Here is a 16,923-nt window from a genome sequence, read left to right as displayed (position 1 = left end):
CACGCAAAATCAATCAAACAAGCAATGCACGGATGCAGCACGCACCCGGATTGATTAACCGTTTGGTTGCCGCATTTTCGTTGGATGAACCGAAAAACAAACAAAAAAAAATGAAAAATGAGTAGGTTGTGAAGGGGGACGCTGCCAATACAGACACCGCCCCAGGGCATTTCCGTGGCAGTTCCTGGCCTGCATACAGGATGATCTGACTTGCTTCAAGGCATATTTCGGCCTAAAAAGGATCAGACCCCGATGGTACAGGGGAAGTTTATGCTTGCGTTCATGTGTCAACACTTGCGCCCATGTATGCACAGAATATATGGTAGGAACAACACTACAATGCCACATTGCACTAGATCAATGCAACAGGAACAACTTACGGAAGCAGAGAGACGGCGGGAGGCCCAGCAGCAGGAAGTACTGCACCAGCAGGAACAGTGCAACGACAATGCAGAACACGGGCCAGAGAAAGTAGCGCTGCAGTCGTCCGGACGCCGACGCCAGCAGCAGCACCACCAGATTGGTGGCGTAGAGCAGAGCAAAGACGTCTTGCCGGACAACTACTACGGTCGCACAAATCACTAGTGTCACCTGGGTAAGAAACCAGCAGCAAAAGGCAATGACAGAAACAGCAGCACGAACAGCAACAGCAGCAGGACAGTAACAACAGCAGCAACAGCAGCAGCAGCAGCAACAACAGCAACAGCAGCAGCAGCAGCAGCAACAACAGCAGCAACAGCAACAGCAGCAACAACAGCAACAGCAGCAACAGCAGCAGCAACAGCAGCAACAGCAGCAGCAACAGTAACGCCGTCAACAGCACCAACAGCAGCGAGAGGAAAGGCATCACATCAAAACAGAGGAAAACTCTCAAATAGAACTACAGAGCACCGCAAACAGTAAGGCAGAAAATAGCAGATGGTTATATTGAATCAGCAGCTTCTAGCTAGCGCCCTGCTTCACACCAGTTGAAACCATTTGCACAACTGGCATTGAAGGGCGAGAGCTTCCACTAGGGGTTTCTGTAGTTCGTACACTGTTTCTCCCTCTTTACGGATACCTGCAGACATGGCTGAGCTCAGCTCTATGGGCGCACCCCCCCCCCCCCCCCACCCCCCTCAATGGTGAACCACATGCACCTGCGGAGCAAGCTTCTCAGTTTCCCGCACCCTGGCCGTGGGGTATGACGGAGGGAGGAGGTGGGGTACTGACGCTCTGACAAAAAAAAGAGCTTTGAGGCGGCTCATGGTTGGCTTCATAAAGCGCGTGGTGGTCAATGACAGCATTGTGCCGGGTCTTAGACTGGTCACCAGGGTCGCCAGCACTGGTCTATATCATGGAGTGGCGCATGTACAGTAAAACCTGTTACTAAAGACCACCGCGACTAGCGACCAGCCTGGTACTACAGTAAAACCTGTTACTAAAGACCACCGCGACTAGCGACCAGCCTGGTACTACAGTAAAACCTGTAACTAAAGACCACCGCGACTAGCGACCAGCCTGGTACTACAGTAAAACCTGTTACTAAAGACCACCGCGACTAGCGACCAGCCTGGTACTACAGTAAAACCTGTAACTAAAGACCACTGTGACTAGCGACCAGCCTGGTACTACAGTAAAACCTGTAACTAAAGACCACCGTGACTAGCGACCAGCCTGGTACTACAGTAAAACCTGTTACTAAAGACCACCGTGACTAGCGACCAGCCTGGTACTACAGTAAAACCTGTCACTAAAGACCACCGCGACTAGCGACCAGCCTGGTACTACAGTAAAACCTGTTACTAAAGACCACCGCGACTAGCGACCATCCTGGTACTACAGTAAAACCTGTTACTAAAGACCACCGTGACTAGCGACCAGCCTGGTACTACAGTAAAACCTGTAACTAAAGACCACCGTGACTAGCGACCAGCCTGGTACTACAGTAAAACCTGTAACTAAAGACCACCGTGACTAGCGACCATCCTGGTACTACAGTAAAACCTGTTACTAAAGACCACCGTGACTAGCGACCAGCCTGGTACTACAGTAAAACCTGTAACTAAAGACCACCGCGACTAGCGACCAGCCTGGTACTACAGTAAAACCTGTTACTAAAGACCACCGCGACTAGCGACCATCCTGGTACTACAGTAAAACCTGTTACTAAAGACCACCGTGACTAGCGACCAGCCTGGTACTACAGTAAAACCTGTAACTAAAGACCACCGTGACTAGCGACCAGCCTGGTACTACAGTAAAACCTGTTACTAAAGACCACCGTGACTAGCGACCAGCCTGGTACTACAGTAAAACCTGTAACTAAAGACCACCGTGACTAGCGACCAGCCTGGTACTACAGTAAAACCTGTAACTAAAGACCACCGTGACTAGCGACCAGCCTGGTACTACAGTAAAACCTGTAACTAAAGACCACCGTGACTAGCGACCAGCCTGGTACTACAGTCAAACCTGTAACTAAAGACCACCGTGACTAGCGACCAGCCTGGTACTACAGTAAAACCTGTAACTAAAGACCACCGTGACTAGCGACCAGCCTGGTACTACAGTAAAACCTGTTACTAAAGACCACCGTGACTAGCGACCAGCCTGGTACTACAGTAAAACCTGTAACTAAAGACCACCGTGACTAGCGACCATCCTGGTACTACAGTAAAACCTGTTACTAAAGACCACCGTGACTAGCGACCAGCCTGGTACTACAGTAAAACCTGTAACTAAAGACCGCCGTGACTAGCGACCAGCCTGGTACTACAGTAAAACCTGTAACTAAAGACCACCGTGACTAGCGACCAGCCTGGTACTACAGTAAAACCTGTAACTAAAGACCACCGTGACTAGCGACCAGCCTGGTACTACAGTAAAACCTGTAACTAAAGACCACCGTGACTAGCGACCAGCCTGGTACTACAGTAAAACCTGTTACTAAAGACCACCGCGACTAGCGACCAGCCTGGTACTAAAGACCACTTCGCCAGGCACGGACGGTCCCACATTCATATGTGGTTGTGCTGTGCAAACCACTAACTAAGGACCACCTGCCACTAAAGACGGCTTTCTCTGGCCCCAAGGGGTGGTCGTTAGTCACAGGTTTTACTGTACATGCTCGCCTCCACGTGATGAGCTGTGGCGTCCAGGGCTATCGCTTCAAACACACAACAGCCCAGCTCTTACCTCCACGCCAAACAACTCGAAGCCATGGTTGCAAAGGTACTTGAGCGCGTGCGACAAATCCCGATCAGCGTCCTGACGAGTAACTGTAACAAACCAAATCACAAAACAAGAACAGAAACAAAACAAAAACACAGCAGATAAGAATGTGAACGCATTGTCCAAATAAAAAGAGCCAGCCAGCAATGGTTCTGGGAGAGAAAAGAGAAGAAAAAAAGTTGAGCTTTCCCACACCGGGAATTGAACCCGGGCCGTCTGGGTGAAAACCAGAAATCCTAACCACTAGACCATATGGGAGTGCACACGTCCTGCAGCACCATGCACCATCAAGATGCTTCTATCGCCATGAAGGAGAGATCGTTGCACTTTCCACTCCACCAAATTAGGGAGGTTTTGCTCTACGTAATTACGTATGAAAATCCGTATGGCGTACGCGCCGGGGAGCGAGGGCAACTTTCATACGTAAATCTTTCTACGGATTTCCGTAGGAAAGCTCTTTCCTACGTTGGGTCCTCCGTAGGACTTTTTGAAATATTTTTTCGCATTTTCCGCATTTGTCCATGGCAACATTCAAGCCGCGTGAAATACAAGGTACACACACCGTACACCACGTGCAAAATATAATGGAAAACGCGGTTTCGGTTCATGGTGCATGCGGTGGGCGCATGCAGCAAACGCGTCTCCAAAGCAACAACACATGTCTAGCAGTCGTGAAGAAATCACGTAGAGCGAAACCCTACAGCTCTGATTTTAACGTATGAAAATTCCGTGCAGTTCATACGTTATTTTCATACGTAATTCCGTAGAGCGAAACCTCCCTAATGTCGGGCCTGGCCCATCATCAGGATATAAGCACTAGTATGGCAATAGGTCAGCGGCGGATCCAGCGATCTCTTCAGGGGGGTTCCAGTATAGTCAAAACTGAATAGCTGATACAGTCGTCCCTCTCTAATCCGGCACTTGTTTATCCAGCACCCTTGCAAACCAGCACACTTTCTGGAAAAACGGATTTTTTCAGTTCATTTTCTACGCTTTAATCCGGCACTTGAATTCCGCCTCCAGCAGCGATTTTCTGCAACAAATCACTCAAACTGTACATAATTCGATTTTCTAATCCCGCAGTTGTACATCGCATACCGTCAGGGAGCATTGTAACATACACAACACATGTAACATACACTTGGGAATATCCTATGCTAGTGCATAGGATATTCCCAAGTGTATGTTAAACACATGCATTCCACAAAGTACTTGGATTGACACAGAAAATCCCTACGTTTCGACGTACGACACAAACATGATTGTATGTTAACAGGTGGATCGGGTTGGAGGGCAGGATTTGATAATCCAGCACCCTTGTTTATCCAGCAGAAAATGCCGTTGCAAAAGGTGCTGGGTTAGAGAGGGACGAATGTACATGTACAGTTGAATGTCACTTATCCGGTCGCCAGTTATCCGAGCACGTCGGTTATCCGACAAGCCCGGGAGTGGTAATTTTATGGCTCTGAACAGTAAAATTCTTAAAAAAATGTTTTTTGTTTTGTATATTATACGGTGTAATATGCATTTACTTGAAGTAGATGTGGTCAAGTATGCTAACATGTATGTGCACATGGAGCAATTCATGAATATGCATGAGTATATTTGGGTATTGTGTACATAAATCAGTGAAATCCAGCCATATATACACATAAAAAATGATATCAGTTATCCAACATATTCAGTTATCCAACATGCCTGATTCCCGTGGTCGGATAAGTGACATTCGACTTTACATGGACACGCATATGGTTACCAGTAGTACATTTATGAAATTTAGGGGGTTCCATGGAACCCCTGGAACCCCTCCTGGATCCGCCACTGTAGGTGCAATATAATGCGGTCATGAGAAAAGAGTGCTCGATATGCCACAGTCTGCTATGCCCAGGGTACTGTCTTCAGGGACGTGGGACATGCTACGGTCACTACCGTATTGACTGTACCACTATAAAAATTTAAAAAATTAAAGTAGAAAGGAAAAGGACATAATGGAAACGAGTTAAGAGTAACTCTCCACCACTGTAACTAGATACTATATACAGTCAGAAAGTGCAACAACTAGGCACAAAACTGACAGAGTACTGAGACATTCGACGTCCTGACACCTAGCTTTAACCCTTTCACTGCCAGCTGACCACTCAAGGTGACAAGGCGCTCCCTGCCAGGCTGTCAGCTGAGCTGTACACCCCCTCCCTGCCAGGCACTTTTTGCCTCCAGCTCAAATCGAAAGGCCAACTTCTCATGGATTTTTTGGTACTTTCTGTACGGAATATCGCTTTCCAAAGTATACATCGTAGGTAGACAACTCATAAAGGAAGCCATTGCCGTCGAAAAAAATCGCAAAATCCGAAGTACAAACGTGCTGCGCGCTCTAGCGCCAGCCGCTGTGCAAAAATGCATGTCATGTCATGCGAAAGTGCGCCGTGCGCCGCATGCGCTACATACACTATGTACACGATCGGCCCGGCACTCGCGAAGTAAAGTTAGTTGTTGTTTTGGAGAGAGAAGCAGATCCTTTTTTTGTTAGCTGGGATTGAAAGATCTGCCAGTGGACCGGAGAGCTACAACACTGGAAGCAGAAGAGATGGCGTGCGGAATGTTCTCTGTCTTCGTGGCAACAGGACTTCAGTTGCGAGAGACTTTCGTCCTGTTGTTGCGGACGAAATTCTAGTTGCTGCCACCAGAAAACTCGGAGAACGAAACGATCCTAAGTTGTTTGGTGAAGCGGATCGTGTCGGTGAACAGCTGCGGAATGTTCTGCCGCCATGGTGGTCGTTTGTTCTCCCGATTAGCAGCAGTCCGAATACATTTCTACTTCGGAGGGTGAAGCGCTTCCCTGTTCCGTTGACAAGCGCGGCGTTCGCGGGTGTAATGCACTTTCGCATCAGCTTGCAGTAGATCATCAGGTATTGAGCCTGAGGTAGGTGTCGTTGTAGAAAGAATATAATTATGTTGTAGCTGACATACCTGTAGTGTCTCTTGACTGTGCTGGTCGCCATTGTAACGTGGTAGTTCTTAGAAAATTTTAGTTCTGGACTCGGTGAGCGCCGCCAGCGCTGTTTCCGCCAAGTTTGCAGTGAATGCCAGCCTCATCCGCACGCGTCAGTACGACATCTTGGGTCTATCAGAGACATGGCTAGATCCCGAGATTACAGACGGAGAGCTCAGTATTGACGGGTACAATCTGATTCGAAAAGACCGCACTCAACGCTTGGGTGGCGGAGTCTGCTTCTACTACCGTCAAGATCTCCCAGTTCGATCCCGCCCAGATCTGCATTTTGAATCTACAGAAACAGTCTGGGTAGAAATAAACGGAAAACCAGGTCGGCACCTGGTTGGTTGCGTGTACCGGCCACCGGGGGAGCCAGTGTCTTACTGGGCAGATTTGGAAGCAGATATTGTACGAGCAGCTGTGCAGTCTTCTTCCGTGACCCTAGTTGGAGACTTTAATGTAAATATGGACCCAGCCCATCCGGCACCCCAGCACAAACACCTCACCGACCTCTGTGCTGCGTTTGGCCTCCAGAACATCGTCATGCAGCCGACCCGTGAAACTCCACAGTGCCCTGAAGGCACGATGATCGATCTCATATTGACCAACCCGGCGCTAGTGTCCCTAGCAACGGTTGTGCACACTGATATTAGTGACCACAGCGCTGTGGAAGCCTTTATTCAGCTTGCCGTTGACGTTCCACCCGCGTCATCCACGACGTCGCGGCTGACCAGGAATATACGTGGCGTTGACATTAACTCTTTTCGGCAAGATATCCTTGAGGCTTCTCTACATGATTTCTCGCATCACAATGATGTAAATCACATGTGGAAAGAGTGGCACACTAAGTTCCTGTACGTTTTGGACAAGCATGCCCCGCTGCACAACTCTAAGCCTTCCCGGAGGGCGATACCTCCCTGGTCTGACAGAGAGCTACACCAGCTCGAACAGCGTAAACGGCGGCTGCACAGCCGTTGGCGGAAGGATAGGACAAACGGCACACTGTATGCAGAGTTTAAACAAGCACGTAGCACTGCTCGGAACGCGTATCGGCGCAAGCGAAACGAGTACTTCTCCCGTCAGTGCGAAGAAAATGTGGCCAACCCTAGGAAGTCTTGGGCCATTCTAAATGCAGTCACTGGGTGTTCACGTCGCCGCCAAGATCCTAGTTGTAGCATCAGCGAGGTGGCCGACACGTTCCACTCCATTGTCACCGATCCCAACCGTCCTGAACAACTCTGTACCCCGCACGGTCCCGCTGGACCCGTCTCCTTGACCGAACTTGATCCTGTGACTCCTGCTGACGTCCGACGTCTCCTTGAGAAGTTGGATGCGCGGAAAGCCACAGGTAGTGACGGCATACCGGGCTCTCTGCTACAGCAGTGTGCTGACTTGCTTTCATATTCTCTTGCTGTGCTGTTCTGCACCTCGCTGAGGACTGGAACCATTCCATCCGCATTTAAATTGGCGTCTGTCGTGCCACTGTACAAGGCCGGTGACCCATCAGTCCCCACCAACTATAGACCTGTATCCCTTCTCCCAATAGTGTCCAAGTTGCTGGAGAGGGTAGTGCAACACCAGTTAGTTCGTCATTTGGACTTGACCCAGGTATTACCCGAAACACAATTTGCCTTCCGCAAGAAATGTTCCACGGAAGACGCCCTCTGTGTGCTGACTGATAATCTGCAGAAGGCGAGAGACAGTGGCAAGACCACAGGGCTGTGCCTATTAGACATGTCGAAGGCTTTTGATAAAGTGCACCACGACAAGTTAATTCAAGACCTCCTTGCGGTTGGAATTTCTGGAAAAGCCCTTAGTTGGTTCGTTGACTACTTGTCCGGCCGCAAGCAGCAGATCCTCATCTCGCCTTCAACCAGCCCTGCTCTGGCTTGCACCTGCGGAGTGCCCCAAGGCTCTGTTCTCGGCCCTGTCCTCTTCAGTATATACACACGCGATGTCCCTTTGGTTTCCTCGCCTGTGCCAAGTGTACAATTTGCAGATGACATAGCCCTGTACGACTCCCAGGCCTCAGCGGCGGAAGCGTCCAGAACCCTCACCACAGCGGCAACTGCTCTGGCCGGTTGGCTGAAGTCCCGAGGCCTCATCTTGAACGCCACCAAGAGCCAGGTTCTGACTATCTCTCCCCAGCAGCATGTACAGGAAGTAACAGTCAAAAGCGGCGACTGTCTCCTCCCCTCAGCGTCTTCTGCGCGCTACCTCGGCGTTCACCTTGACAATCGCCTAGATTGGGACACCCATGTAAACTATGTGGTCACCAAGGTTGCCAAGAAAATTGGCGACTTGTGGCGGGCACGCCGAAGCCTATCAAGACGCCCTCGTCAGGTGTATGTGAAGGCGGTCATAATGCCCGACCTGCTTTATGGCTCCTGCTGTTTCTCAGCCGCAATGCGAGAGGGTCAACTGAAACGACTGCAAACCACGCAAAACAGAGCCATCCGCTGTATCGATGGCAACCCGCCCCGGACAGCCATGCAGCCGCTGCTCACTGCTCACTCCCTGTACCGTGTCAGCGAGCTCTACAGGCAGAAAATATTGATCACCATCTGGCGGTGCATCCACGCCCGCACCAGCCCTGTGCTCGCCCAGCTTCTGACCCCGGCACAAGGCACCCCTACCCGCCATCAGCAGTCAAATGGCCTACTAAGCCAGGCAAACCGTAGCCGCCGCGGTCAGCGGAGATTTTCTGTTGCTGGTGCTCTGCTGTGGAACGCTCTCCCTGGTGAGGTCCGCACAATTACCCGGCTACCTGAGTTTAAGCATGCATGTGTACCATACGCCTGTAGGGAGTAGTTCGAGTTGCTGCTGATCGCTCTGCTCTCCCTCCCCGTGCAGCTCAGTAACCCGCACGTAGTATCACAGATACATCGTATTCTCTCTCTCCCCCCGTTTACCCGCAGTTGTTAGTATCCTATTCTCTTACTATGTGCTTCCATAGCTTTTACTATGTTCTTCCATAGCCACTTCTAGGCTAAGCCTTCGCCGTCATTTTATTGGGTCGTCATCCCGTTTGAATGTGCGAAGTGAAATAAAAACCAACCAACCAATGCGTCCGTGAGGAATCCGTCGTGTGGTTGTCTCTACCCGTGACTCCAACCGCCTAGCGCAATGGATAGCCGCCTGGAGTCTTGGGCAATGGCTAGGCATCAAGTCTGAACCAAATGTCATGCTCCTTGCAATGAAAGTTGACGGGAAAGAGAAAAAAAACTGGCACCGACTCAGCAAGGTGGAAGTGCGTGAGAACCGATTTCTTCCGCGCCGCTCGGCTAAAAATCAGATGCGCATTTTCAACGACGCTGGTTCGATTTTTTTCAAATGGCAACCCATACTTCTGGCAGTGTATTTCGATGGGTATGGACCTCTTCTAGGGCCTAGTGGCCCTCTACCACGGCTAAACATCTCCAATATTCAAAAATAGCGGCCCAAACTGGGTGAAGTCTGCCTGTCGACAAAAGTCGACGGTGGCACTGGGGACTGCATGTTTGCTTGTCGACTTTCGTCGACAGTGGCACTCAGAGTGCATGAATGCGCTGTCGACTTTCGTCGACAGTGGCAGTGAAAGGGTTAACACATCTCCGTAGCGCTAACCGACAGCCTTCCAACTTGGAAGGTTCAAGGTTATGGAAATACCAAAGAGTTGTCGGTTAGCGCTACGGAGATGTGTTGAAGCTAGGTGTCAGGACGTCGAATGTCTCAGTACTCTGTCAGTTTTGTGCCTAGTTGTTGCACTTTCTGACTGCAGTGGTGGAGAGTTACTCTTAACTCGTTTCCATATGTCCTTTTCCTTTCTACTTTTATTATGGGCTCAATACCCAAGTTTCAAAAAAATAAATAAAAAATAAAAAAACGATTTGCCCCCCAAGAACCCGTTGAATCAAATAAAGTGCACTGGTGTGGGGTTTAAATGCCGAAAACATTTTCCGACGAGCCACCCCAATCTCACAAGTAAATTGCACTTCAGGTGGCTGACCGTACCACACTAAAATACCTTGCGACACCGCTGGTCTTGCAGAAACATTAATTTTCAGATTTCTCTCACCGTTGGAGAAGAGATGTGTTCCTTCTGGTGGCGGAGGCACTGTCTGTGATTGAGCTGATCCACCAGCACCACCGCTACGTCTGGAATCCTCCAGGGCCCGCTTGTAGTGCTCCTTGATGCTACGCTGGTGGCGGTTGACAACCACACGCAGCGAGATGAGCACCATCACCCACAGATAACCCTGGTGTTGGTGGTCGTCGGTGCAGGAACACACGGGTAGGAGAAAAATAAGGACAGACACATGCACACGAACACACACACGCACACACCCACAGACACACACGCAAACATGCACGCATGTACACACACATCTTGATTCAGATTTGGAACCAAATTCGCTTCTACTGAGGTCACAGAGTTTAGCAGCTATCCGATTAGCACTAACCCATGGAAATGTTCTGCCGTAACCGAAGATGATTGCCTCAATGTGCTGTTGCCATGCCCCCCCCACCCCCCCCCCCCCCCCGTCACCCTTCCCCTCACCCCCCCCCCCCCCCCTCACCCTTTCCCTCACCCTCCCCCCCCCCTTCCCTCACCCCCCTCACCCTTCCCCTCACCCCCCCCCCCCCCTCACCCTTCCCCCTCACCCCCCCCCCCCTCCCACACACACACAACCCTCCCCAGACCCCAGTCATAAGAAATGCACCGTTGCCATGGAGTTGTCCAGACATACACGTGCACTGGAAGGAGCAGGAAGGAGCAGGTATACTCGTAGCAGCGCTCAGAACTAGGAACTGGATCAGACGAATGGCTGCCTGTCCCCGGTATGCCAAAAGCAAAGCCACTGCGTGACTACAGTGAGAGGACAGGTGCTGCTCGGCCATCGCCGGTCGTTTCTGAGACACACGCTCCAGCTTCGCACTGGCACTGCACATACTTCTCACTCGGTGTGCGTGTGTGCGCTCGTAAGCACGAGAGAATGAAACAAGACCATGTCTATTGCAGGACAATGAGGGGTGCAGCAATTCGTCGGGCGCTTCCGACCGTTGCACCACTAACAGCAGTGGTGCTTCACATGCTGTCCGGGAACACTGGCTTTCATGCGGACATCACCGCGTTACTGTCCTGGAACGTAGCTACTCCCATTAGCTCCCACGTGACATGGTGCGTGCATGCCACGGCCGCGCAAGGAGCAATCGCACTGCACCCACCAAACAAAGTCGGGGAGATCGAACGGCAATCACCGGCCAGCCCTGCTACACGAACATCACCGACAGGAACAGTGATGTCCAGGGAACGTGCTTTATATGATACCACAGCTACAGGAGCGTCACGGCAGCTGCTACACGTGTGGCGACTTCTTACATGCGTTTCGTGTACATAAATCATTTTTCATAAAAATGGCCGTTTGTATGCATTTGGATGGAAAGAAAGAAGCGTTCTCTTTGGCCCCAACTTTGTTGTGGTCTGGTTTGGCCATTGTAGCCGTCATGGTCGACGTAAAACACCATACACACACATCACCGACAGGAGCAGTGATGTGCTCTCTCTCAGGAAACGTGCTCTACATGCCACCATCGCTACAAGAGCGTCATTAATGCTGCTACATGGACAACTGGACAACGGGACGGCCATTTTGTATCCATGGTTGTATCCATGGCAACACCCTGGACTGGATAAATCTCCGACAACACCAGCAGCGGTGTAGATCACGACCAGGAACGCTGCCCTACATGGCTCTGCTGCTGCTGCTTCTGGTGCTGCCATTGCTGCTACTGCTCCCACAAAGTCAGTCACGTCACATCCAACGGCCGGCCAGGTCAGAGCAATTACCAGCACTCTTGTAAGATCGTAAACAGAACAAGCAATGTATTCCCCAGCCCTTAGGAATGTGCTTTGCGTGGGCACCACCAGTGCAGCAAGCCCGTCGCTGGTGCTGCAGAGTAAGCAGGCAACAGCAACACTCTACGCCGCTGGCAACAGTAATCGGTGTTGAAGATTCAGGATACCGTTTGGAATTCACTCTTGCTCATTTTGAGTTACCTAATATTCAGTCAGCTGCCAGTGACAATTGGTAGACGGATATGGACTGCTCATCCAGACAATGAATACGGCGTACCTGGTGAATTTTGGGAGAGCGGGGTGCTTGGTACGTGGGAAGAAGTGAAGCCTCAATCTCCGCAACGGTGGAAACCAGCCTGGCGTACCTATTTTCGCATGGAGCAGAGAACATTTGTATTTCTGGTGCGTCGCTATGGTCATCTGCTGATAAAGCCAAGTAAGGTGCTGGGTCCCATTCTCTTCAGCCTTTATACCCGGGAGGTCCCCGCTGTAGTTGGCCAATCCGAATCGAGTCAATTCGCGGGCGATGTTGCGCTCGTGTGCAGCCGGAGGTCAGCACAGGTAGTGTCCAATGTCTTTATCTGCCTCGGTTTCAACCATTGCTGACTGGCTGAAAGATCGAGGCCTGAACCTACATGTAAATGCTGGGAAGAGCCAAGTCGTGCCGATTCCTGCCGGCCGTCAGCGCACTGCAGACTTACAGGTCGTCTGCCAAGGCACTCCATTGCCTAGTGCGCTCACTGCTCGCTATCTTGGCGTAACGCCCGACTCCTGCATGTCCTGGCATGCCCATATTGTGCCAAATGTTCTGCACGCGTTTCACAGAAGATCGGGGAGCTCTGGAGAATGCGTCGCTGCCTGAACCACCAGTCACGGATGACATCCTTCAAATCGCTGATCATGCCTGACCTGCTGTATGCTTCCAACGGGTATTCGAGCTCCCTGCCATAAAAGTACCTTGATCGCCTTCAAGTCCTCCAGAATAATGGGGTTCGGGCGGTATCAGCCCCCCCCCCCCCCCCCCCCCCCCCCTGGTGCTCCGGCCGCGCTCTGCAAGAGCACGTGGAAGTGTTCCGTGTGGCAGAAGTTTTTCCCCAGAAGCTCGTGTACCTTGTGGGCCTGTGTGTACCAGTTTGCCGTTCTGCAGCAGGTCAGGGGCGCTTTGCTTGCAGGGGTGCAGTGCTATGGAATTCACTTTCTGGTAACCTGCGTGTCATTCATCACGCCCAGCAGTTCCGCGCACGCAGATCATTCCCTACACCCTGTAACTAAGGAAAAGCAAGATTTCTGTTGATCCCATCCACAAGCGATCTCTTTATGCTGAAACATTATAAATTCTAATTCTCAATCCCATCCTCGTTAACATTAATACTTTATCTTTATTCTCCCTATGGCCGTTTCCATCATCACATTCGATCTCATGTTATTGGGTTCTTGCCCGTTTGAAGTTGCGAATTCAAATAAATGCAAAAAAAGAAGGGAGGGAGGGAGAGAGGGAGGGAGAGAGGGAAGGAGGGAGGGAGGGAGGGAGGGGAGAGGGAGAGAGGGAGAGAGGGAGATGGAGAGGGAGAGAGAGAGGGAGAGGGAGAGGGAGAGGGAGAGGGAGAGGGAGAGGGAGAGGGAGAGGGAGAGGGAGAGGGAGAGGGAGAGGAAGAGTCAATGCGGGCAAGAGTACACAAACCCCAAGAGTGTGCAACTCCAGCTATGGCGTCTGGGACGGCAGAACTTACTTCACATCACGTGCCGAACCCGTACACATTATTTGCACGCTGTGCATGATAGATACTAGGGCTGAACTCAACACCCTGCTTTGGGCTCAACTCCCTTGTGGTCACTTTGTGCTGTTTGCCAGTGTCACCGTTTGACCTATGTCACGTGATGTGAAGTTCTGCCGTTGCAGCACTGTATAGAGAGAGGTTGTGCAGACAGCTGCACACTCGTGGGGGGGTTATGTACTCTTGATGCGGGGAAAGTGACTTCGTTTACAGTCCATCTAGCAAAATTGGGACCTGGGCTTAAAAAAAAACCCTGCCTCAGGCCACTACAGGCTGAAACTCTCGTGCTAATTCGGCCAGAAATGGGTTTCAGACCAGCATGTGTGCAGTGATCGAAGCTGAACCTGGTCATGATATGCCAAACCTGGGCAATTTTTGGAGGCTTTTGGTCCAACTCAAGGCATGCGACTTTGCTACGATATCATACAGATGCGCGCGGTGAAATCCGACTCACGGTCCATATTTGGCACCCTCAACCTGCACGGCCCTTGACGCCCTGGAAGTGGCATGAAAGCGGCTCATTTGGCTGGGCGTGCACATGTGCAAACGCAGTGATGCAATCGGCGGCAGCTTTGCACTTCGGGGTCGGATTTCAGTGAGGGCAACTGTACTTTTTTCTTGCTTTCCTTCGTTTCCAAGTCCCACTATGCTCCCGAATAAATGCGCAAAGTGGTGGCGGGGCCCTGCCGCTCAGCCGGCCTTGGTGGTCTCGGCGTCTGCACAGACAAAGCGGTGCACGCACTACCCGTGTGCACACAGCCAAGCCCGGCATAGTCCACCGCTTACCTGCACGTAGTTGGGAAGATGGTTGGTCTTCACCACGCCAACCCAGGACCCCAGCGACGTGAAGCGACTATTCTGCAACAGATCAGAAGACACACAATACAGAAGCCATGCACAGATTTCATCAAGAGTGCTCTAATTTTAATATAGCTATGAATAGGATGAAGGCCGCAGACATCACGCAACTACGTTACTTGTTTGACATGTATTACTGTGTATTTTATAACAAAAATATTATTGAAAACCCAGAATCGATTTTCTCTAATTTCAAAAAATTTTAGGTGCTCAATATGTTCGGTACGAGGGCAAAAGGCCAGGTTTATATAAAGGTGAACATAAATTTTAGGTACAGAGAAGCAGTTCCCTATTGGATTTTGTGTGTTAGTGTTTGTTCGATGTACTGTATAAGCAGAAAATTTCGTCGGTCAATAATTTCGTCCAACTCCAAAGAAAGGGAGTTCGTCCGGTTGTATATTTCGTCCATGGATCATAAGAGTGTGTTGAAAAGCTGGACAAAGCAATATTAGTCCGGCATTTAATTTAGTTCAAAAGCTCCTTCGACGAAAAAGACGAAATTAAATTCCAGACGAATATTTCTGCTTGTACAGTATTGAAATTTTAGGTATGAAACAGACGCACCGAAAGTACCGAAAATAAAAGTACACCGAAAATTCGTGAAATTACAGTACCCCTGCCCCCTCCCCAAGAGTGTGCAACTCCTCTATGGGTGCAGTCCCGACACAATTTCAAGCTGACGTCAGTCCTATGATGCCGTGCGTATTGTACATGTATTGTCAGAGGTATCCTGGACCTGCGGTGGACAAAGCCCCATTTCATCCTGTATAAACGGGTTCAAGGAAAGACGTGTGATGCGTTGACACCCCGTATAAGTATCGCAAATCACTGCCGCAAGGAGTATTCCATCTTAAAAATGACGTCAACTTAAAATTCTGTCGAGACAGCAGGGTATGCGGGAGCTGAACAGTCTGGGGGGAAGGGGGTGGGTACTCTTGGTATCACCATTCCAGCCACCTGAAGATAGTCCAGGTTGTATCAGTCTAGTTCACACAATATTTCCCACACTACTTGCAACAGATGTCATCCTTGGTTCTATGGTGTAATGGTTAGCACTCTGGACTTTGAATCCAGCGATCCGAGTTCAAATCTCGGTAGAACCTTTTTGCACCATTTTCTTCCTTTCCCAACCATGAAAGACAAAAAAGCAAGTTCAAAGGTCATCGCAAAGTCACCAGACATGGTTTTATGGTGTAATGGTTAGCACTCTGGACTCTGAATCCAGCGATCCGAGTTCAAATCTCGGTAGAACCTGATTTTTTTCTCTCACTTTCTTTCATTTGTCTTGTAGAAAATAGAGAAAAGGAAGGCTAACGCGGGATTCACAGAAGCTTTTTGCAATACAAAACGCGATGCGACGTGATCTGCGATGGATGCGTGCGATGCGAACTCGCGAAATACTATTCACAGAAGAAGTCAGCGATGCGAAAACGCCTTGCTGATTTGGTGCGGTTTGGTACAACTTGTACAAATTTATAGGCAACTGTACAACTTTGCTGTAGAAAAGGTCAAAATCGCTTGTCGCATCGCAAAAGTTGAGCCAACCTCAACTTCTGCGATGGCCCAGTTGCGGCACTTGTGTGGTATGTGAGATGGCTGCGATTTTGGCCGGTCACACTGTGGGAAAATTTGAAAAAAAGCCGTGGTTACCATGGATAATTGAAAGAACTTGAGGACATAAAAATGAAGTTCAAAGGTCATCGCAAAGTCACCAGAAAGGGTTCTATGGTGTGATGGGTTAGCACTCTGGACTTTCAATCCAGCGATGCGAGTTTAAATCTCGGTAGAACCTTTTTGCACCATTTTCTTCTTTTCTTCTTTTCCCAACCATGAAAGACATAAAAATGAACTTCAAAGGTCATCGCAAAGTCACCAGAAAGGGTTCTATGGTGTGATGGGTTAGCACTCTGGACTTTCAATCCAGCGATGCGAGTTCAAATCTCGGTAGAACCTTTTTGCACTACTTTCTTCTTTTCCCAACCATGAAAGACATAACAATGAACTTCAAAGGTCATCGCAAAGTCACCAGAAAGGGTTCTATGGTGTGATGGGTTAGCACTCTGGACTTTCAATCCAGTGATGCGAGTTCAAATCTCGGTAGAACCTTTTTGCACTACTTTCTTCTTTTCCCAACCATGAAAGACATAACAATGAACTTCAAAGGTCATCGCAAAGTCACCAGAAAGGGTTCTATGGTGTGATGGGTTAGCACTCTGGACTTTCAATCCAGCAATGCGAGTTCAAAT

At 49.9% G+C, this 16,923-nt stretch overlaps 1 protein-coding gene and 3 non-coding genes across 6 annotated transcripts in view; 2 read left to right on the top strand and 2 right to left on the bottom strand.

The window, feature by feature from the left end:
• Positions 1-16,923, bottom strand: part of LOC135819878 (piezo-type mechanosensitive ion channel component 1-like) — a 102,996-nt gene that overhangs the window by 59,379 nt on the left and 26,694 nt on the right. For all 3 annotated transcript variants that reach the window (XM_065333177.1, XM_065333179.1, XM_065333178.1), the window contains 4 exons: positions 14,606-14,677; positions 10,263-10,443; positions 3,178-3,260; positions 381-591 (listed from right to left, as the gene is read on the bottom strand). In XM_065333177.1, coding sequence (XP_065189249.1) covers positions 381-591; positions 3,178-3,260; positions 10,263-10,443; positions 14,606-14,677 — 547 coding nt within the window. The remainder of the gene's footprint in view (positions 1-380; positions 592-3,177; positions 3,261-10,262; positions 10,444-14,605; positions 14,678-16,923) is intronic.
• Positions 3,400-3,471, bottom strand: Trnae-uuc (transfer RNA glutamic acid (anticodon UUC)). Its single transcript has one exon. It is a non-coding gene; the product is annotated as a tRNA-Glu (tRNA).
• Positions 15,709-15,780, top strand: Trnaq-uug (transfer RNA glutamine (anticodon UUG)). Its single transcript has one exon. It is a non-coding gene; the product is annotated as a tRNA-Gln (tRNA).
• On the top strand, positions 15,860-15,931 carry Trnaq-cug (transfer RNA glutamine (anticodon CUG)). The gene has a single exon. It is a non-coding gene; the product is annotated as a tRNA-Gln (tRNA).

Source organism: Sycon ciliatum, chromosome 6 (assembly GCF_964019385.1).
Source record: "Sycon ciliatum chromosome 6, ocSycCili1.1, whole genome shotgun sequence".
Taxonomy (NCBI): domain Eukaryota; kingdom Metazoa; phylum Porifera; class Calcarea; order Leucosolenida; family Sycettidae; genus Sycon; species Sycon ciliatum.
The sequence above is the reverse complement of the archived record's forward strand: the minus strand, read 5'-3'. Positions and strand labels throughout refer to the sequence as shown.